At 37.0% G+C, this 24,617-nt stretch overlaps 1 protein-coding gene across 1 annotated transcript in view; it reads right to left on the reverse strand.

Moving 5' to 3' along the window:
- Window positions 1-24,617, reverse strand: part of LOC123876617 (integrin beta-6-like) — a 71,338-nt gene that overhangs the window by 21,240 nt on the left and 25,481 nt on the right. Inside the window, exons 2-6 of the mRNA XM_045922944.1 lie at window positions 23,599-23,784; window positions 20,924-21,228; window positions 17,429-17,507; window positions 16,480-16,864; window positions 14,439-14,651 (exon numbers count right to left, since the gene is read on the reverse strand). Coding sequence (XP_045778900.1) covers window positions 14,443-14,651; window positions 16,480-16,864; window positions 17,429-17,507; window positions 20,924-21,228; window positions 23,599-23,784 — 1,164 coding nt within the window. The 3' untranslated portion in view covers window positions 14,439-14,442. The remainder of the gene's footprint in view (window positions 1-14,438; window positions 14,652-16,479; window positions 16,865-17,428; window positions 17,508-20,923; window positions 21,229-23,598; window positions 23,785-24,617) is intronic.

Consider the following 24,617-nt stretch of genomic DNA (forward strand, 5'->3'; position numbering starts at 1 on the left):
TTGAAACGCATTTTTTATATCAATTTATATTTATGTCATTACTTTACGATGTTTATACTTGCGTGAGATCTGTATCTTTGATGAAGTTTTTGATAGCAGCTGTAGCAGCTGAATTACGATATGATTGTTATTGCTGTCTTCATTATTGTTTCGATTGGCTAAATTTAAGGTGCACAATAGCGAAGGTATTGATGTCGAAACCAACATGAGCGTAGGAGTGTCGGTTGCAATCGCATTAATAGGATAAAATTTCGTTAATAAGACAGCCGAAACATATTTTTAAATTGGAGGCTTTTATATCCCTGTCTCGTTAACACTCGTAGATATATCACCTGACAGTAATTAAATAATGATGCAGTTATCTGAAAATTGAGGTACGAGACAAGGTGGATTGCCTTCACCCGTACTTTTCAGTGTGCAAATTACAGCATCATAATATATTTATTAATTTTTACATGTAATAAGCAAATAATTAAGTATTAATTCAATACCTTAATAAATCTAGCATAATTACGAGCGTAACAAGCACTGCCCTTGTTCTAGATGTGAAATCTGTTTCAATTTAAACAAGATAAGCAGAATTAAAAAGTTAAACCTATAGCTTACTTTCAAATGTACATAGTCTACAAACATAGTAACTACAAAGTGGATGGAATTAGTAATCTCCTAAAATTTTCCACTCGGATTATCACAAGGTTGCTGTAAATAATAAAGTGCATTCCTAATTGGTTGAACAACAAGATTTCAATGTCAAATACATGCTCTAAAACTTTACAAGTGACAAATATTGCTTGAGTCATTGCAAATGTTAGAGATATTGAGGTATGAAATGGTTAAATTGGAAAAACCAATAAAAGCATAAGGTAAGTAACCTTTTCCTTTCCTTCTTATCTTTATTTGTACGTTAGTCATCTTATTTGCATTCGATTTGCGTACTTGTATTTGTTCTATTTGTATATAAAATAGTATTGCACTAAGCTCGAGTATTTACGTCACGATTCCTATATTTAGAAATTATTATATTCAACTAGTAATTTGACCGTTTTGTAAATCACGTAAGAGTAACAGAACTCAAAATTATATAATCTTTGTAAAACCCCTTACTCGTATGTATGCAAAACAGATATTTAGGACTATATATTATAACTAGTTTTTGCTCGGTGCGCGAGCTGCTAAAGCAGCTCGCGTGACGTGGTTAGGTTGATAAGTATTAAAACGAATTTATTTATTAAGATACAAAATTCACCCCAAAAACCCACAAAACGACACCCATATCAATTTTTTTCTTAAAAAGTGCATGTCCGCCATCTTGGATTTCAAAATAAATGTCGTTATCAAAATCAGCACCCTGGAAAACTCTGAAAACGACATCCATATCATTTTTTGTTAAAACGGGGTAGCTGAGGTTAATGAAGTAGGGTGCGTGGGTGCGCGGACCACTAAAGTGGTCCGCGAGCATGCAGAGTTTATTTCACCGAGTAGACCTTCGGACCCTGATCATCTTTTGCCAAGAAACCACTCTTCCATCTTTTATAGCCTCCGAGATAGACACCGACGAAATTTGTACGGCGGCCATCTTGTTTTTCCAAAATTTTCCACTTTTTCTATTAATCGTTTACTACATTCTTCAAAGATTGTGAGTTTCAACGAAATCGGTTGGAAAACAAAAGAGTTACAAAAATCATATAGGCCGCCATCTTGTTTTTTTAAATTGTCATAATTTTTCCCGACTCCTATCCCGCACCCGAACATATCTTCCAAACATCATCGTATCGTTTCTTGTCTCTTTCTAGGAGAATGAGGCATTCAATATTCGCCATACAAAATGTATGGAAAATTAAATTCCGCCATTTTGAATTTTTTTTCTATTCATCGAGTAAACCTTTGGATCCTGATCCTCTTTTGCCAAGAAACTGCACCTCCATCTTTTATACCCTCCGAGCTGGACGCCGGCGAAATTTGTATGGCGGCCATCTTTTCTTCGCCATTTTGAATTTTTTTTCAGCTTTTTGGCAATTGGATGACGTCATGAATGACATTTGCTCGAGCACCCCCCACCTATCTTCAATACCTTAAGCGGGCCGTCCACCCGTCTCCGAAACCCTCAATCATCAGCTCTCTCCATAATTTTGGCTTACTAACTTTTTGTTTTCTATACGACACCATCAGTGAAAAAAAATTTTTTCATACAAAATTTTACAGGAGTTTCTTAGTTGAAAATCTCGAAAATCTCCCCAAAAGTGGCAACACCGGTTGCGTATCTCCATACTGCCAGCCAAGATACACAATCGATTCATACATACTGACTTTCCAAAATGTTGCCAACTGCCTCAAAAACGTGATCAAAATTTCGAAAAATTAAAAAAAATACAAAATGGCCGCCAACTCGTTTCACAGAAAGATTTTACACGGTTTCATAATTTTCCTATTAACTACAGGATATACCGCGCCCGATGACGTTTCAATCTTTCTTCTCGCTCGCACCCACGCGAAAGGGGATACCGTGAAAAAGACCGTGTCGAAAATCACTTTTACTTTGATAAATTCCAGTGTTGCCAGTCTCCGGTGACAAAAATACCCAAATGTCATTTGTACGAGCAAAACCCGTAATCACTCATACTCGGATTTTGCTAAAAGTGCGTATTTCGATTTTTTACAATTTCCCGAAAATCTTGAAATTTCCCTAAAAATGGGGTAATTTTTTCCCACCGATCTATACCTCGAGCCTATACGTACAACCGCTTCATAGAAGCCGAATCGCTCCGATGTTGCCAACTTTGAGATATTTAACTTTTAAAATTGCGTTTTTTCGTACCTCTAACAAAACGGCCGCCATGACAGCCGCCATCTTGAATTTTTAAAAGCCACTTCCGTTCTGTCAAAATACAGGATAATCGTGGGCGAAACCAGAAAAAATAATTATCCTCGATTACCCCGTTTCGGATCTGTGGCGCCGCGGTTCGGGGTCGAAAAATCAAAAATTTTAAAACGCTACGGCTCGGCCGCCATCTTGTTTTTCCAATTTTTTCCACATTTTTTGTTAACCGTTTACTACATTCTTTAATAGTTGCGAGTTTGAACGGAATCCCTTAAAAAATAAAGGAGCTGCAAAAATCACGTCGGCCGCCATCTTGTTTTTCCGAAATGTCATAATTTTTCCCCAGTCGACTCCCCCACCCGAACACATCTCCCCTACATCATTATATCATTTTCCGTCTCTTTCTAGGAGAACAATTATGTCAATGAGTGAGTGAGTGGTAATCGAGCTATATATAGTATAAAGTATAACTAGTGTTTTGCTCGGTGCGCGAGCTGCTAAAGCAGCTCGCGTGACGTGGTTAGGTTGAATTTATTTATTAAGATACACAATTCACCCCGAAAACCCCGTAAAACGACACCCATATCGATTTTTTTCTTAAATAGTGCATGTCCGCCATCTTGGATTTAAAAATAAATGTCGTTATCAAAATCAGCACCCTGGAAAACTCTGAAAACGACATCCATATCATTTTTTGTAAAAACGGGGTAGTTGAGGTTAATAAAGTAGGGTGCGTGGGTGCGCGGACCACTAAAGTGGTCCGCGAGCATGCAGAGTTTGTTCCACCGAGTATACCTTCGGACCCTGATCATCTTTTGCCAAGAAACCACTCTTCCATCTTTTATGGCCTCCGAGATAGACACCGACGAAATTTGTACGGTGGCCATCTTGTTTTTCCAAAATTTTCCACTTTTTCTATTAATCGTTTAGTACATTCTTCAAAGATTGCGAGTTTCAACGAAATCGGTTGGAAAACAAAAGAGTTGCAAAAATCACGTCGGTCGCCATCTTGTTTTTCTGAAATGTCATAATTTTTCCCTACTCATATCGCGCATCCGAACATATCTCCCATACATCAATGTATCGTTTTCCGTCTCTTTCTAGGAGAATGAGGTATTCAATATTCGCCATACAAAACGTATGGGAAAATAAATTCCGCCATTTTGAATTTTTTTTCTATTCATCAATTAGACCTTTGGATCCTGATCCTCTTTTGCCAAGAAACCGCACCTCCATCTTTTATACCCTCCGAGCTGGACGCCGGCGAAATTTGTATGGCGGCCATCTTTTCTTCGCCATTTTGAATTTTTTTTCAGCTTTTTGGCAATTGGATGATGTCATGAATGACATTTGGACGAGCACCCCCCACCTATCTTCAATACCTTGAGTGGACCCTTCACCCGTCTCCGACATCCTCGATCATCAGCTATTTCCAAATTTTTCCTCGATTTTTTTTTTGTTTTCTATACGAAACCATCAGTGAAAAAAAAAATTTTCATACAAAATTTTACAGGAGGAGTTTTTGGGGAAAATCTCGAAAATCTCCCCAAATGTGGCAGCACTGTTTACATAATTCGTTACTGCTGGTTGAGTCACACAATCGATTGATACATCTCGACTTTCCAAAATGTTGCCAACTGCCTCAAAAACGTGGTCAAAATTTCGAAAAATAAAAAAAAATACAAAATGGCCGTCAACTCGTTTCACAGAAAGATTTTACACGGTTTCATAATTTTCCTATTAACTACAGGATATACCGCGCCCGATGACGTTTCAATCTTTCCTCTCGCTCGCACCCACGCGAAAGGGGATACCGTGAAAAAGACCGTGTCGAAAATCACTTTTACTTTGATAAATTCCAGTGTTGCCAGTCTCCGGCAACAAAAATACCCAAATGTCATTTGTACGAGCAAAACACATAATCACTCATACTCGGATTTTGCTAAAAGTGCGTATTTCTATTTTTTACAATTTCCCGAAAATCTTGAAATTTCCCTAAAAATGGGGTAATTTTTTCCCACCGATCTATACCTCGAGCCTATACGTACAATCGCTTGATAGAAGCCGAATCGCTCCGATGTTGCCAACTTTGAGATATTTAACTTTTAAAATTGCGTTTTTTCATACCTCTAACATAACGGCCGCCATGACAGTCGCCATCTTGAATTTTTAAAAACCACTCCCGTTCTGTCAAAATTCAGGATCATTGTGAGCGAAACAAGAAAAAAATAATTATTATCGATTTCACGTTTCGGATCTGTGGCGCCGCGGTTCGGGGTCGAAAAATCAAAATTTTGAAAACGCTGCGGTTCGGCCGCCATCTTGTTTTTTCAATTTTTTCGACATTTCCCATTAATCGTTTACTATTTTCTTCAAAGATTGCAAAATTCAACGAAATCGGTTGGAAAACAACGGAGCTGCAAAAATCACGTCGGCCGCCATCTTGTTTTTCTGAAATGTCATAATTTTTCCCCAGAGGGTTCCCGAAACCAAACACAACTCCCCCACATCATTATATCATTTTCCGTCTCCTTCTAGGAGAACAATTATGTCAATGAGTCAGTGAGTCAGTGAGTGGTAATTGAGCTATATATAGTATAATAACTAGTTTTGCTCGGTGCGCGAGCTGCTAAAGCAGCTCACGTGACGTGGTAAGGTTAACTTTATTATATAAAACCAAGTTGATTTATTAAGATACATAATTCACCCCGAAAACCCCCATAAAATGACAGGCATTTCTATCTTTTGTAGAAAATGTAAGTCCGCCATCTTGGATTTGAAAATAAATGTCATTATCAAAATCAGCACCCTGGAAAACCCTGAAAACGATATCCATATTATTTTTTTGTAAATTAGGATAATAATTTAGTAGGGTGCGTGGGTGCGCGGACCACTAAAGTGGTCCGCGAGCATGCAGAGTTTGTTTCACCGAGTAGACCTTCGGACCCTGATCATCTTTTGCCAAGAAACCACTCTTCCATCTTTTATAGCCTCCGAGATAGACACCTACGAAATTTGTACGGCGGCCATCTTGTTTTTCCAAAATTTTCCACTTTTTCTATTAATCGTTTACTACATTCTTCAAAGATTGCGAGTTTCAACGAAATCGGTTGGAAAACAAAAGAGTTGCAAAAATCATATAGGCCGCCATCTTGTTTTTCTGAAATGTCATAATTTTTCCCTACTCATATTGCGCACCAAAACATATCTCCCCTACATTATCGTATCGTTATCCGTCTCTTTCTAGGAGAATGAGGCATTCAATATTCACCATACAAAATGTATGGAAAATTAAATTCCGCCATTTTGAATTTTTTTTCTATTCATCGAGTAAATCTTTGGATTCTGATCCTCTTTTGCCAAGAAACCGCACCTCCATCTTTTATACCCTCCGAGCTGGACGCCGGCGAAATTTGTATGGCGGCCATCTTTTTTTCGCTATTTTGAATTTTTTTTCAGCTTTTTGGCAATTGGATGACGTCATGAATGACATTTGCTCGAGCACCCCCCACCTATCTTCAATACCTTAAGCGGACCCTTCACCCGTCTCCGAAATCCTCAATCATCAGCTGTCTCCATAATTTTGGCTTACTAAGTTTTTATTTTCTATATAACACCATCAGTGAAAAAAAAATTTTTCATACAAAATTTTACAGGAGTTTCTTAGTTGAAATTCTCGAAAATCTCCCCAAAAGTGGCAACACCGGTTGCATATCTCCATACTGCAAGCCGAGATACACAATCGATTCATACATACTGACTTTCCAAAATGTTGCCAACTGCCTCAAAAACGTGGTCAAAATTTCGAAAAATAAAAAAAAAATACAAAATGGCCGCCAACTCGTTTCACAGAAAGATTTTACACGGTTTCATAATTTTCCTATTAATTACAGGATATACCGCGCCCGATGACGTTTCAATCTTTCCTCTCGCTCGCACCAACGCGAAAGGAGATACCGTGAAAAAGACCGTGTCGAAAATAACTTTTACTTTGAAAAATTACAGTGTTGCCAGTCTCCGGTGACAAAAATACCCAAATGTCATTTGTACGAGCAAAACACGTAATCACTCATACTTGAATTTTGCTAAAAAAGCGTATTTCGATTTTTTACAATTTCCCGAAAATCTTGAAATTCCCCTAAAAATGGGGTAATTTTTTCCCACCGATCTATACCTCGAGTCTATACGTACAACCGCTTCATAGAAGCCGAATCGCTCCGATGTTGCCAACTTTGAGATATTTAACTTTTAAAATTGCGTTTTTTCGTACCTCGAACAAAACGGCCGCCATGACAGCCGCCATCTTGAATTTTTTAAAACCACTCCCGTTCTGTCAAAATACAGGATAATCATGGGCGAAACACGAAAAAATAATTATCCTCGACTACCCCGTCTTGGATCTGTGGCGCCGCGGTTCGGGGTCGAAAATTCAAAATTTTCAAAACGCTACGGTTCGGCCGCCATCTTGTTTTTCCAATTTTTTTCACATTTTCTATTAACCGTTTACTACTTTCTTTAAAGATTGTAAAATTCCATGAAATCGGTTGAAAAACAACGGAGCTGCAAAAATCACATCGGCCGCCATCTTGTTTTTCCGAAATGTCATAATTTTTCCCCAGAGGGTTCCCGAATCCGAACACATCTCCCCTACATCATTATATCATTTTCCTTCTCCTTCTAGGAGAACAATTATGTCAATGAGTGAGTCAGTCAGTGGTAATCGAGCTATATATAGTATAACTAGTGTTTTGCTCGGTGCGCGAGCTGCTAAAGCAGCTCGCGTGACGTGGTTGGGTTAACTTTATTATACTAAACCAAATTTATTTATTAAGATACAAAATTCACCCCAAAAACACCATAAAACGACACCCATATCGATTTTTCCTTTAAAAATGCATGTCCGCCATCTTGGATTTCAAAATAAATGTCGTTATCATAATCAGCACCCTGGAAAACCCTGAAAACGATATCCATATCATTTTTTGTAAAAACGGGGTAGTTGAGGTTAATAAAGTAGGGTGCGTGGGTGCGCGGACCACTAAAGTGGTCCGCGAGCATGCAGAGTTTGTTCCACCGAGTAGACCTTCGGACCCTGATCATCTTTTGCCAAGAAACCACTCTTCCATCTTTTATAGCCTCCGAGATAGACACCGACGAAATTTGTATGGCGGCCATCTTGTTTTTCCAAAATTTTCCTCTTTTTCTATTAATCGTTTACTACATTCTTCAAAGATTGCGAGTTTCAACGAAATCGGTTGGAAAATAAAAGAGTTGCAAAAATCATATAGGCCGCCATCTTGTTTTTCTGAAATGTCATAATTTTTCCCTACTCGCTTCCCCTACCCGAACACATTTCCCCTACATTATTGTATCGTTTTCTGTCTCTTTCTAGGAGAATGAGACATTCAATATTCGCCATACAAAATGTATGGAAAATTAAATTCTGCCATTTTGAATTTTTTTTCTATTCATCAAATAGACCTTCGGATCCTGATTCTTTTTTGCCAAGAAACCACACCTCCATCTTTTATACCCTCCGAGCTGGACACCGGCGAAATTTGTATGGCGGCCATCTTTTCTTCGCCATTTTGAATTTTTTTTCAGCTTTTTGGCAATTGGATGACGTCTTGAATGACATTTGGTCGAGCACCCCCCACCTATCTTCAATACCTTGAGCGGACCCTTCACCCGTCTCCGATATCCTCAATCATCAGCTCTCTCCATAATTTTCGCTTACTAAGTTTTTGTTTTCTATACGATACCATCAGTGAAAAAAAAAATTTTTCATACAAAATTTTACAGGAGTTTCTTAGTTGAAAATCTCGAAAATCTCCCCAAAAGTGGCAACACCGGTTGCATATCTCGATACTGCCAGCCGAGATACACAATCGATTCATACATATTGACTTTCCAAAATGTTGCCAACTGCCTCAAAAACGTGATCAAAATTTCGAAAAATTCAAAAAAATACAAAATGGCCGCCAACTCGTTTTACAGAAATAAATTACAACGTTGTACAACTTTTCCAATAACTACAGGATATACCGCTTCCGATGACGTTGCAATCTCTCCTCTCGCTCGCACCCACGTGAAACGATCGCCCCTGAAAAAATACCACGTCGAAAATCACTTTTTCTTGATAAATTCCAGTGTTGCCAGTCTTCGGTGACAAAAGTACGCAAATGTCATTTGTACGAGCAAAACACGTAATCGCTCATACTCAGATTTTTCAAAAAGCCCGTATTTCGATTTTGTACAATTTCCCGAAAATCTTGAAATTTCCCCAAAAATGGGGTAATTTTTTTCCTCCAATCTATACCTCGAGCCTATACGTACAATCGCTTCAAAGAAGCCGAATCGCTCCGATGTTGCCAACTTTGGGATATTTAACTTTTAAAATTGCGTTTTTTCGTACCTCTAACCTAACGGCCGCCATGACAGCCGCCATCTTGAATTTTTAAAAACCACTCCCTTTCTGTCAAAATACAGGATAATCGTGGGCGAAATAGGAAAAAATAATTATCCTCAACTACCCCGTCTTGGATCTGTGGCGCCGCGGTTCGGGGTCGAAAAATCAAAATTTTGAAAACGCTACGATTCGGCCGCCATCTTGTTTTTTCAATTTTTTCGACATTTCCCATTAATCGTTTACTACTTTCTTCAAAGTTTGCAAAATTCGACGAAATCGGTTGGAAAACAACGGAGCTGCAAAAATCACGTCGGCCGCCATCTTGTTTTTCCGAAATGTCATAATTTTTCCCCAGTCGAATTCCCCACCCGAACACATTTCCCCTACATCATTATATCATTTTCCATCTCTTTCTAGGAGAACAATTATGTCAATGAGTCAGTGAGTGAGTGAGTGGTAATCGAGCTATATATAGTATAATAACTAGTGTTTTGCTCGGTGCGCGAGCTGCTAAAGCAGCTCGCGTGACGTGGTTATGTTAACTTTATTATATTTAACCAAATTTATTTATTGAGATACACAATTCACCACAAAAACCCACAAAACGACATCCATATCAATTTTTTTCTTAAAAAGTGCATGTCCGCCATCTTGGATTTCAAAATAAATGTCGTTATCAAAATCAGCACCCTGGAAAACTCTGAAAACGACATTCATATCATTTTTTGTAAAAACGGGGTAGTTGAGGTTAATAAAGTAGGGTGCGTGGGTGCGCGGACCACTAAAGTGGTCCGCGAGCATGTAGAGTTTGTTTCACTGAGTAGACCTCCGGATCCTAATCATATTTTGCCAAGAAACCACTCTTCCATCTTTTATAGCCTCCGAGATAGACACCGACGAAATTTGTACGGCGGCCATCTTGTTTTTCCAAAATTTTCCACTTTTTCTATTAATCATATACTACTTTCTTCAAAGATTGCGAGTTTCAACGAAATCGGTTGGAAAACAAAAGAGTTGCAAAAATCATATAGGCCGCCATCTTGTTTTTCTGAAATGTCATAATTTTTCCGTACTCATATCGCGCATCCAAACATATCTCCCATACATCAATGTATCGTTTTCCGTCTCTTTCTAGGAGAATGAGACATTCAATATTCGCCATACATTTTCTATGGGAAAATAAATTCCGCCATTTTGAATTTTTTTTCTATTCATCAAGTAGACCTTCGGACCCTGATCATCTCATGCCACGAAACCACACTTCCATCTTTTATACCCTCCGAGCTGGACACCGGCGAAATTTGTATGGCGGCCATCTTTTCTTCGCCATTTTGAATTTTTTTTCAGTTTTTTGGCAATTGGATGACGTCATGAATGACATTTGCTCGAGCACTCCCCACCTATCTTCAATACCTTGAGCGGACCCATCACCCGTCTCCAATATCCTCAATCATCAGCTCTCTCCATAATTTTGGCTTACTAAGTTTTTGTTTTCTATATAACACCATCAGTGAAAAAAAAATTTTTCATACAAAATTTTACAGGAGTTTCTTAGTTGAAAATCTCGTAAATCTCCCCAAAAGTGGCAACACTGTTTCTATATTTCGATATTACCGGCTGAGTCACACAATCGATTCATACATACTGACTTTCCAAAATGTTGCCAACTGCCTCAAAAACGTGATCAAAATTTCGAAAAGTTAAAAAAAATACAAAATGGCCGCCAACTTGTTTCACAGAAAGATTTTACACGGTTTCATATTTTTCCTATTAACTACAGGATATACCGCTCCCGATGACGTTTCAATCTTTCCTCTCGCTCGCACCCACGCGAAAGGGGATACCGTGAAAAAGACCGTGTCGAAAATCACTTTTACTTTGATAAATTCCAGTGTTGCCAGTCTCCGGTGACAAAAATACCCAAATGTCATTTGTACGAGCAAAACACGTAATCACTCATACTCGGATTTAGCTAAAAGTGCGTATTTCGATTTTTTACAATTTCCCGAAAATCTTGAAATTTCCCTAAATATGTGGTAATTTTTTCCCACCGATCTATACCTCGAGTCTATACGTACAACCGCTTCATAGAAGCCGAATCGCTCCGATGTTGCCAACTTTGAGATATTTAACTTTTAAAATTGCGTTTTTTCGTACCTCTAACAAAACGGCCGCCATGACAGCCGCCATCTTGAATTTTTAAAAGCCACTCCCGTTCTGTCAAAATACAGGATAATCGTGGGCGAAACCAGAAAAAATAATTATCCTCGATTACCCCGTTTCGGATCTGTGACGCCGCGGTTCGGGGTCGAAAAATTAAAAATTTTGAAACGCTACGGCTCGGCCGCCATCTTGTTTTTCCAATTTTTTCCACATTTTCTGTTAACCGTTTACTACATTCTTCAATAGTTGCGAGTTTGAACGGAGTCCCTTAGAAAACAACGGAGCTGCAAAAATCACGGCGGCCGCCATCTTGTTTTTCCGAAATGTCATAATTTTTCCCCAGTTGACTCCCCCACCCGAACACATCTCCCTTACATCATTATATCATTTTCCTTCTCTTTCTAGGAGAACAATTATGTCAATGAGTGAGTGAGTGGTAATTGAGCTATATATAGTATAAAATAAATAATAATAATAATAATTTCATAATTTTTCTTGACTCCTATCCCGCATCCGAACATATCTTTCGAACATCATCGTATCATTCATTGTCTTTTTCTAGGAGAATGAGACATTCAATATTCGCCATACAAAATGTATGGAAGAATAAATTCCGCCATTTTGAATTTTTTTTCTATTCATCGAGTAGACCTTCGGACCCTGATCATATTTTGCCAAAAAACCACTCTTCCATCTTTTATAGCCCCCGAGATAGACACCGACGAAATTTATACGGCGGCCATCTTGTTTTTCCAAAATTTTCCACTTTTCCTATGAATCGTTTACTACATTCTTCAAAGATTGCGAGTTTCAACGAAATCGGTTGGAAAACAAAAGAGTTGCAAAAATCACGTCGGCCGCCATCTTATTTTTCTGAAATATCATAATTTTTCCCTACTCATATCGTGCACCCGAACATATCTCCCGAACATCGTCGTATCGTTGATTGTTTCTTTCTAGGAGAATAAAACATAAAATATTCGCCATACAAAATGTATGGAAAAATAAATTCCGCCATTTTGAATTTTTTTTCTATTCATCGAGTAGACCTTCGGACCCTGATCATCTTTTGCCAAGAAACTACTCTTCCATCTTTTATAGCCTCCGAGATAGACACCGACGAAATTTGTACGGCGGCCATCTTGTTTTTTAAAAATTTTCCACGTTTTCTATTAATCGTTTACTACATTCTTCAAAGATTGTGAGTTTCAACGAAATCGGTTGGAAAACAAAAGAGTTGCAAAAATCACGTCGGTCGCCATCTTGTTTTTCTGAAATGTCATAATTTTTCCCTACTCGCCTCCCCCACCCGAACACATCTCCCCTACATTATCGTATCGTTTTCCGTCTCTTTCTAGGAGAATGAGACATTCAATATTCGCCATACAAAATGTATGGGAAAAAAAATTCCGCCATTTTGAATTTTTTTTCTATTCATCGAGTAGACCTTCGGATCCTGATCACCTTTTGCCAAGAAACCGCACCTCCATCTTTTATACCCTCCGAGCTGGACACCGGTGAAATTTGTATGGCGGCCATCTTTTCTTCGCTATTTTGAATTTTTTTTCAGCTTTTTGGCAATTGGATGACGTCATGAATGACATTTGGTCGAGCACCCCCTACCTATCTTCAATACCTTGAGCGGACCCTTCACCCGTCTCCGACATCCTCGATCATCAGCTATTTCCAAATTTTTCCTCGATTTTTTTTTTGTTTTCTATACGAAACCATCAGTGAAAAAAAATAATTTCATACAAAATTTTACAGGAGGAGTTTTTGGGGAAAATCTCGAAAATCTCCCCAAATGTGGCAACACTGTTTACATATTTCGATACTGCCGGTTGAGTCACACAATCGATTCATACATGTCGACTTTCCAAAATGTTGCCAACTGCCTCAAAAACGTGATCAAAATTGCGAAAAATTAAAAAAAATACAAAATGGCCGCCAACTCGTTTCACAGAAAGATTTTACACTGTTTCATAATTTTCCTATTAACTACAGGATACACCGCGCCCGATGACGTTTCAATCTTTCCTCTCGCTCGCACCCACACGAAAGGGGATACCGTGAAAAAGACCGTGTCGAAAATCACTTTTTCTTTGATAAATTCCAGTGTTGCCAGTCTCCGGTGACAAAAATACCCAAATGTCATTTGTACGAGCAAAACACGTAATCACTCATACTCGGATTTTGCTAAAAGTGCGTATTTCGATTTTTTACAATTTCCCGAAAATCTTGAAATTTCCCTAAAAATGGGGTAATTTTTTCCCACCGATCTATACCTCGAGCCTATACGTACAACCGCTTGATAGAAGCCGAATCGGTCCGATGTTGCCAACTTTGAGATATTTAACTTTTAAAATTGCGTTTTTTCGTACCTCGAACAAAACGGCCGCCATGACAGCCGCCATCTTGAATTTTTTGAAACCACTCACGTTCTGTCAAAATACAGGATAATCGTGGGCGAAACACGAAAAAATAGTTATCCTCGACTACCCCGTCTTGGATCTGTGGCGCCGCGGTTCGGGGTCGAAAAATCAAAAATTTTGAAACGCTACGGCTCGGCCGCCATCTTGTTTTTCCAATTTTTTTTAAATTTTCTGGTTACCGTTTACTACATTCTTTAATAATTGCGAGTTTGAACGGAGTCCCTTAAAAAACAAAGGAGCTGCAAAAATCACGTCGGCCGCCATCTTGTTTTTCCGAAATGTCATAATTTTTCCCCAGAAGGTTCCCAAAACCGAACACAACTTCCCTACATCATTATATCATTTTCCGTCTCTTTCTAGGAGAACAATTATGTCAATGAGTGAGTCAGTGGTAATCGAGCTATATATAGTATAATCGAGCTATATATAGTATAATAAATAATAATATCCTAATAAGAAACATCTTAAAATCCTATATAAATCTATGTACCTACCTAGTATATGAAATTAAAGAAATAGAACTGGCATAAAAATAAGATCGACTTTTTATCATTCTGTATCATTTTTTTTCTTTATTTCTAATCTATTCTATTAAGGAAAAGAAAAGAAAACTTACCAAGCTACCATTTCCCATATGTAGGGTTCTTGAACGATGACGTGGGTGGTTTGTACAATGGGTTCTCTCCAGTGCAGTCTTCAGCGTCGATGTTCTGGTACATGGGGTCTGTGAGTGGCATGGGCGGCGTCCTGTTCTTCCAGATAATGTACCCGGCGGTCGCGGCAGCCACTGCTATCATTGCTATCACGCCCAGAACCACTGGGAGCGTCACTGTTAAACAAAAAGACCCAATGATGTACTGTGCCAACGGACATATACGAAGAAAGAAATTCTAGGCCCTAGATTCCGGCCGGAATCACATCACACTATCACACTAATATTATAAAGGAGAAAGTTTGTATGTGTGTGTGTACGTTTGTTACTCCTTCACGCAAAAACTACTGAACGGATTGGGCTGAAATTTAGAATGGAGATAGATTATACCTTGGATTAGCACGTAGGCTACTTTTTATCCCGGAAAATTAAAGAGTTCCCACGGGATCTTTAAAAAACCTACATCCACGCGAACGAAGTCACAGGCTTCAGCTAGTATTACCAGTATAGTAGGCACCCAAGCGTAGGTGCCCGAAAGCTCAAGCATTATCAGTGCAAGCTCTCGTTGTTCTTTTATCGTCAAGGCGACCGTCGCAGAAGCTACAAAAGATAAATTAATGTGCTTGGCCGCCATTGTTAATTACGTAAAGACTCTACTTAACCTTTTGTTTGTTTCAACAAACAGAATTAGTTAATTGAATTTTCTGAATCAATAATGAATAAACCAAAGACACTAAATAACTGATCAATGTAAACAACCAAACAAGGATACGCAAGTCAAAGCAGATAGAGTCGTTAATGATACAAACATACATTAAGAGGGCTCTCTCCGTCACTCGTTTCCACTCGTTTCATACAATCGTAGTTCCAGTTTCATTTGAATATTAAGCAACCAAAGTCGATGAAATTTTGCAGACATATTCTAGAAACTAATATCTATGTCTGTGGTTTTCCAGATTTCTGTTAAAATATTCGGTTTCATAGTTACGCGGTCTTAAAAAATTTCATACAAATCTTTGAGCCCCTGTAATTTTAAAACTACATATTTTTGGAAAAATCTAAAACACCACAGACACAGATATTAGTTTCTAGAATATGTCTGCAAAATTTCATGAACTTTGATTGCTTAATATTCAAATGAAATTGGAACTACGATTGTATGAAACGAGTGGAAACGAGTGACGGAGAGAGCCCTGTTAAACACAAAGCAAGAGTTTAAATTTTGATGATCACAATGCAGTTGTTACGCCAAAATATCAAACAGTTCAGTTTACACAGTTGCTTTTATTATGATACTCCATGTGTGTTCCATCATTTTGTTCATCTATCTCTTTCCATCTTATATAAATTAACCAACAGTTATGTATGTTTTTCTTTCTCTTCTATGAATACAATCAACTATTTAATGTTATTGAGTCATTTGTTTGAAGATGATTTCGGTTTATTTTAGTAAATAAAAACTTTGGAATTAATTTGAGAACAAAATATTGTGTATATATAAACTTCAATAAATTAAATTGAAAAAAAGAATATTCATTATACATATACTTATTACGTATATTATTATTTACGCAAAGATGTTATGTATAGACATAAAAAGAATATATAGTTTTTATTATTTTCATTTTTATGGGACTTTAGTTATTTATTAAAAAAAGATTGTGGTTCGAATTTCATCGCAAGTGTCTGCGCAAATGTTGCAGTCTATTTTTGTATCAACTTCCGAGAAGGAACTGAATTAAATTCCAACACATCACCAAAAGCCAAACTGATTGAGCTGAAACTTGAAAGCCGTATATAAAAGACTTAATTTTATGGGCTTACGTTCCAATTAATTTATCGATGTTCTACCAGCTGAAATATTTAAGTATGTACATAATATGTTTTATGAGGTCTTTTTCCATCGTTAAAATATGCTTGTACTAGTAACAGAATTAATGTGATTTGTGAATTTTTGGCCCCAGAATATAGTTGAGTATGTTTAGTCAAGAAATCTAATACTCACCACTAACACCGCCAACGATTTGTTCGCCAGTCACCGGATCACAGTTGTTTATGATCATGTAAAAGGATTCTCCATTGTTGTCCCTCATTGCTGCGTATTCGATATTACAATCATTGATCGTGGTATTACATTTGATCCACAGCTTTCTATTGAAATCGTCCTTATAAGTCATGAGGGTTTGGTTGTATGGCAGCCGGAATAAGGGGAAGTGGCAGTCTTGGCACTGGCCGGGTAGTGGGCTGGCGAGGCACTGATCGCAGTAGTTGGTCGTCATGCAAATGTCTGCGCAATAGTTGTCTTGGTCGAAGTATCTGGAACCCTCTCTGTCGGTGAAGCATTCGCACTGGTCGCAGGGACCGCATACTCCGTTGCCTGAACACTCCGTCTGGATGAAAAGGATTGTTATGATAAAGAAGCTTTCCAATAAAATGTTTGAGTTTATTTGAACGCCTCTTAATAATTTTTATTTTTTTATTTATTTATAGACTAGCGCTTGGCTGCAATCAGACCTGCTAGCTGCTAGCAAGTGCTGATGCAGCCTAAGATGGAGGGCGCTTGCCTAGAAGTTGTCTATTCACTCTTGACTTGAAGTATATTGTGGTAAGTACGTACTTACACTAAAAGCTCGACTCTTTTTAGCTTCTACGTTGAATAGTGGTTAGATACCTCTGTGATTTTTATATTAACACATATTGTGCGAAAATTGGCCAAATTAACGATTTGTCACATGCTTGGTAAGGTACGTGGTAATCCTTAGGTCAGTAAAATTCCTCTTTCTAATAAGAGACCATCTTCCTTTGTCTGAAATAGTTTATGGATAAGTTTCTGTAATATAATTATTCTTTTGATTTCCTCGAGACTAGAGTCCTTATTTCTAAGCCTACTAAGCCGGTAGGTGTACGGGTAGCTCATCCTACGTACCTTGGTGTACCGTATTTGGTTTACTTACATTACTTCGTTGGAAGTCTGTGCAAGGAACGTCACCTCGTTTCTTTTCGCAAATGGGCTGTTCGCAGAAGGGGCCTGTCCTAAAAAATAACACATTTTGTAAAAAAATGACAACCACTAAATCTAAAAACTAATCATTACATTTTTCTAATTTTATCCTTAAGAAGAAAGACTACTTTCAGCTAATGGGAGCTTTTGCAGGAATTATAATTATTATATATATATATATATATATATATTATATATATATATATATATATATATATATATATATATATATATATATATATATTATTATATAAATAAAAATATTGTAATTCAATTTTCCTTATTGGATAAAAATACCTATTCGCTACTGGGAGTTTTTGCATGTGAAAATTTTATTCCCAGTATTTCAGTTCGAATCGTTAAAACTACCTAGATAGGTAGGTATACACTTCAAAAGTTTCTCAAAACTGTGACCAATCTCTAAGTATGTGGATGCTGTTAGGATATTTCAATATTCATTAGCTCTTCTAAACTTAAAGTTATTTCTATCTAATTTAAAGTATATTATGGATAGGCAGAAGTATTTAAAAAGCAGTTAAACGATTAGCACAGTTTACACAGATTTATATTCGTCTCACGTTAGTTAAGTTTATCGTCTATTAATGACCTATTGACGTGTAAATCTGATAAAATGTTAAACTAAGTAGGAATGCATAATTTTATTTTAACGTCCACGACTCCACTTAAGTTGGTTAGTCTGTCATCATTAATTTCATAATATTAGTTTTGGTGGTATTGAGTAAGGGAAATTTTATGAGTTTTACAAGTGTTTCTTTCTCTAAAAACCTATAGAGCAATAAAAATTAAGGAATTTTTAGCCCTTCACTTCACTTAATTAATGAGCAAGCATAATAAGAGCACTTAGCTATCTGGGAATCTATACTAATAAATAAAATTGGAGTGTCTGTCTGTAATTTCGAAATAACTACCTCATATTAAGCTCATATGGTTATTTGAACGATACCAACACTGAATCACACGTTTTTAAAATTTTTGTCTGTCTGTCTGTCTGTCTGTCTGTCTGTCTGTCTGTCTGTTTGAAAAGTCTTCGGAACGGCTGGACCGATTTTGACGGGGTTTTCACAGACAAGTAGAGGACTGATCAGGGAGTAAAATAGGCTACTTTTTTAACCGACTTTCAAAAAGGGAGTTGTGTTTTTCTTCCTATGTACACCGAAATCTCCGAGATTTCTGAACCGATTTGCGTAATTTTTTTTAATCGATAGAGGAACTTTGTGACAACTTTCCCACGGGATTTCAGACCCTAAATCCACGCGGGCGAAGCTGCGGGCATCATCAATAAATAAAAACAATGCTAGGTAAGTTTTGTGATTCGTAAGTTAAGCCTAAAGCACCTAAAAGTGTAAAGTTAAGGTTAACTTTTACGCTGAAATAAATTAGCAGTGGACATTTTAAAAACAAATCTTTGTGACAAATAAAAGCAGTACGTAGGTATTACCTGTAATAACAATTTAATTCTTACAGCTCTTCAATATTGAAAATAAAAAAGGTATAAGTTATGAAAAATTTAAGCTACAAATATCTAAGTTTTGTTATACAATGTTTAGTGAATTCAGAAGAGAGCTTTGACTTGGTAGGTACCTAAAAGTTTTTTCATACACATTGTGCTTAAACACGGGACACGCTTTAAATAAGACGAAGCCGAGATTGGTATCCTATAATTATAATTAGAACCGGCACAGCAATGATGTCAAGTATAATGTTAAAGCACTTTTAATGCCGCCGCTAAAGAAAATGGGGCTCGCAAGTCTATAATTAGCTTTGCAGCGGCCAGATGAACAGAGATGCATTTTGTTCAGTGCATTTGAAAGTCTGATTAAAATTGATATAAGTTAACACTTCGGTTTCAGCGATATTCGCACTTAATATTTGTGCTTTAACAGGGCTCTCTCCGTCACTCGTTTCCACTCGTTTCATACAATCGTAGTTCCAATTTCATTTGAATATTAAGCAACCAAAGTCCATGAAATTTTACAGACATATTCTAGAAACTAATATCTGTGTCTGTGGTGTTTTAGATGTTTCTAAAAATATGTAGTTTTAAAATTACAGGGGCTCAAAGATTTGTATGTGAATTTTTAAGACCGCGTAACTTTGAAACCGAATATTTTAACAGAAATCTGAAAAACTACAGACATAGATATTAGTTTCTAGAATATGTCTGCACAATTTCATGGACTTTGGTTGCTTAATATTCAAATGAAATTGGAACTACGTTTGTATGAAGCGAGTGACGGAGAGATCCCTCTTAAGAAAATGATTTCATACGTAGGAAAACGGCGCTTGGCGCGAATTGAAATTTGCCAAGGTTTTCACAGCCGTATAGTTTCAACCCGTTAGAATCAAATTTTTGAACTTAACTAGAAAATCTCTAGCATTATGTGAATAAGCAACTATGTGATAAATTCTTCCAGCCTCCTCTTCGGGGCGTCCGGGGTTCGATTCCGAGCAAGCACCTTAACTTTTCGGAGTTATGTGCGTTTTAATTAAATATCTCTTGGTTTAACTGTGAAGGCAACCTGCATAGTTTCATAGTGTGTTCAAAGGTGTGTGAAGTCTGCCAATCCGCATTTTGCTATCGTAGTGGATTATGGCCTGGACTCTTCTCATTCTAAGAGGAGACCCGTGCTTAGTAGTGGCCAGCGATGGGTTGAGATGATGATCATTTACCCTTGACAGATCGCGACGCAATAAGAGACTATCGCTGTTACGGAACATAAAAAACAGATCGCTGTGTTGTTGTTCGAGAGACTTCTTATATGATTATTGTAATTAATCTCCGCTTGACATTTTTGAATTTGTTTCGAGCAACTCAGCGTAAAACACATAATCTACTAATTTCTCTTGAAAACTTGTTATTAGTGCCGTTATTAATATAATATTATGAATAGTGATTATTCTATGATGTAATTCTGTAAATACGAATTACTATTTATATGCTTATTAAGCTAATAACCAAGATATTGACAGCAGCTAACCAGTGATAAATATGTATTAAGTTAAATCATTATCACTGTACCTAATTATAATTACGGGCACAAAGTCATAAAATTTAATGTGCCTGCAAGTGATGTGTAAATCACACATTCTTTCAAACTCAATTATTTTTTATGTAATAAAATAAAATAATTATTATTGTTTTTGTATTATTTTTGTAAGTAAATAAAAGTTTATTAATTTAAAAAACAATTCAATGTGTTAGGTTAATGTCATTAGACTTATACGTTTTTATGGTATGGTTTATATTTATCTATTGGGTGAATTTATTAATTTTATGGAGCCGGTCCAGCTTACAGTCAGATCATATAATAGGGAGATGAAAGAGAACCACAGATACAGAGCTCTAAGTTCTAGCAGAAAAATCTGTCTACGCTTTCTAATCTAAAGATACTTAAATACGAGTATGTGTTAATAGAGAATGACTTACCATCCAGCTTGACACGTGCAAACTCCACACGAATAACTTCCTCTTCTATTACATTTTGGAGACTGCGCCTCAACTGCTTCGCTGCATGTGCAAGCGCAAGGGACGTGGAACTTTATCACTGAACTATCAGGAATTCCATCAATTGATACTTTAACGTGGAAGAACTCATATGTTCCGCCGTCCGCGGCGCAGAAGGTTGACTCGGGTGCTGCCCCGATCGCAGTAGTACAGGTCTCCCCTTGGCAATAAGTTTGCTTCGTTACTTGAAAGTCGGAGTTTTGTGTCGAATTAACGACATATTCCACCTGTGAAACAAAAGGATATTAATTGGGATAGTTTTTTTTACAAGTGCTTTTGAATTAATTTACAAATGGCTATCTACAAAATGTAACATATTTTCCAACTACTAGATACTCGTAGTATTATTGTTTCCATGTCAAATGAAAATGGCCGAGCATAGTAATACCCTGTGGCCCCAATCAAATTCAATATTTTTTTTAACCCTCGACCCAAAAAGAGGGGTGTTATAAGTTTGACGTGTGTATCTGTGTATCTGTCTGTGGCTTCGTAGCGCCTAAACGAATGAACCGATTTTAATTTAGTTTTTTTTTGTTTGAAAGGTGGCTTGATCGAGATTGTTCTTAGCTATCATCCAAGAAAATCGGTTCAGCCGTTTGAAAGTTATCAGCTTTTTTCTAGTTACTGTAACCTTCACTTGTCGGGGGTGTTATAAATTTTTAATTTACACTTGAGATAAACTTCTTTACCTGTCAGTTATAAGTATAATAACCACGTCCATTTTGATATTATGTCGAGTAACATCCAATGGATCATAAAAATATACAAGATTATATATGGCTTAGTAGAGCGTCGCAATTTACAAAATTACGATATTATGTGTAATTACATAATTGTAAACTTTTACACGAAAACTCCCATAGTTATGTGCCTATCTAAAACAGCGTTGGGAAAACTTTGCAAGCTCGAGCTCTAGCTCAAAGAGATCAAAGGCCTCTTTTTTTTTTAAATCTTCATTTTTTTTTGGGACTTTTGTCCGACACGGACACGCCAGCCCCATCGTAACCTAAATATTACAATCTAAATAACATAGAGGAATGCAACAGATCCAACTTACTGCCTATGCAGAAATATATCAATAATAGATCTGAATCCCTCTGTTGATGGTATACTTAACAAGGCTTGAATGAAGTAATGGTCAATTTAGGAAATGATTTCTATTGTTCGTTTATGCCAGTGCAGAAAAATCTTTTTTTTTAATTTATTTTATAGGCACAAACAAAAACGTTTCATTTTTTTTCTTATTTGGCGAGAGCTTTTTGATATTCCCATCTGCATAGATGTGAATACATTTACTCCTACCTTCTGCAATACAGGTATTTCCTAGTGCAGAGGGTAGGAATCTCAATCTTGCTATGCAACCCATGTATGTATAAGTATCAATAAATTATTATTATTATTATTTACGTAGGTACATTTATTTATGAACCAGTAGGTACTTTGATAACAAACCGGAGGAACCACTGTGCCGTGACTGTGCTACATTTTATTCCAAGAAATACTGGATAGTTTTCTATTACTTTCATAAAGGTTCTAGTTCCATAAACGTACAGTCCAGTTTTTACATACGTATATTTATAAAAAAATCTACTCTAACCCTATATTACTAGAGAGTTGTTTAAAATGAAATAAATGATTACTAACAATAGGTATAGGCCTATAATAAGGTTAATTCGTTTGTATAAAATCTCTGATTGTCAGGTCTAAAATTAGTGCCAACTTTTTCATCATGTTCTATGAGGAAAAAACCGGCCAAGTGCGAGTCAGACTCGCGCACTGAGGGTTCCGTACTCGGGTATTTTTTCCAACATTTTGCACGATAAATCAAAAATTATTATGTATAAAAATAAAAAAAATCTGTTTTAGAATGTACAGGTAAAGCCTTTTCATATGATATTTGATGATATGACACTTGGTATAGTTATCTTACTTTGACAATTGAAACATATTTTAATTTTTTTTAAATGATGTGACCACAAATTCGCGGTTTTCAGATTGATTCCTGTACTTGTGCTATAAGACCTACCTACCTGCCTAATTTCATAATTCTAGGTCAACGGTAAGTACCCTATAGGTTTCTTGACAGACACGACGGACGGACAGACAGACGCTATAAGGGTTCCGTTTTTCCTTTTGAGGTACGGAACTCTAAAAATGGCACTACACATAAACCTGACAGTTTAATTTGATTTTATTCTAGCAAATGCCCCTATTTCGTCCATGTAGAATATAAATAATTGTAAGGCTTTCCCATGGTACTTCTCCGTGGATAAAAAGTCGTCATTAACAAAGTTGTCGTCGTCATCATCAGTTCGAAAGCCCCCTCTCTTCTTGCCAATGAAATCGCAGACCAGACGGCTATATTTTTATTTCAGAATCTAAATAACTTGATTGTCTAAAATATAGACAGTCAAGTTATAATTATGAATATAAAAGGATAAACTGACAGATTGGCATTGTTTTTGTAGGCATATCACATCAACGAACAGCTCAAAAGCTGGATCTAGAAACTCGAGATTTATAGACCCCAATAAGCAAGGATTTCCAGAAATTCACCCGAAATACCCGCGTCTGCTAGTTATAAGATATAGCCGTACCTTTTGCTCATTAGTTTTCGATGGGAAAGTGAAGTTCAAACTGGCACGACTCCCGATTTCGAGGGTCTGTAGGATGTACTTGGGGTTCAAGATTGACCCCTTCTCTTCTGCCCTCGTCAGTGCTGGCAGTTTTTCTACCTTGCCTTTACACCAAGTGTCGGGAGTGTCTTTCGAACATCGTTGTACCTGGAACCAAGAAAATTTATATCAGATTCTTAAAAATAGGTTTTTAAAAATGGCAGCGATTTGGCCTTAAGTCCTTTTTTCATAAACTTTCCAAATTTTTAATATTCGAGGAAGTCACCACTTCGTCTGGATCTTCTTCTCATGCTTCGTCACTTTTGGAGGTTGGCCGTCATCTCGTCATAATTTTATGGTTCTAGCTGGCCCAGTCCCATTCTCGTATATTCCAAAGCCAAGACTTTCTCATTCCATCAATTTTGGCCATCATGAGCCTTGATGGTCGAATGGAGACAGTAATCGTCTGGATAATCGAGTTTAATAATAGATATGTATTGCAAAATCGATTTTGTTTTGTTAGAAGGAAAAGCTAGCATAAAGGAAGAAAAAGCTTTAAAAGATATTTTTTTTTATGCAGCAAGTTTTATTCATCCAAGAATGAGGTTTGTACTTTAAGTAATAGTTCTCCTCATTAGTTGGTTTACTATTCTACGATATGGAGGCATCTATATTTCTATAATTACGTGTCATAAAAAGTAAATCCACCCAATTAGCAGAGCGTTTCAACTGAGCTTATAAGGCAAAGCTGAACTGTAGGCAGGCTTTATATGGATGGCGCCTGGAATCTACTATACCTAGAACGACCGTAATTGCTACTTTATACTTACTGACTGAGATTGATGCTTGTTAAGTCAACAAGATTTTAAATATGTTCTAACTAACTGGAAGAACCTCAAATAGAAAATAACTCATTACAAAGAGGGTTCTTTAGCTAGTTAACTCTAAATCAAATAAGGATTTGACGAAGAACTTTTCTTACTTGGCATTTCTAATTCTAC

The sequence above is a fragment of the Maniola jurtina genome, chromosome 1 (assembly GCF_905333055.1).
Source record: "Maniola jurtina chromosome 1, ilManJurt1.1, whole genome shotgun sequence".
NCBI lineage: Eukaryota > Metazoa > Arthropoda > Insecta > Lepidoptera > Nymphalidae > Maniola > Maniola jurtina.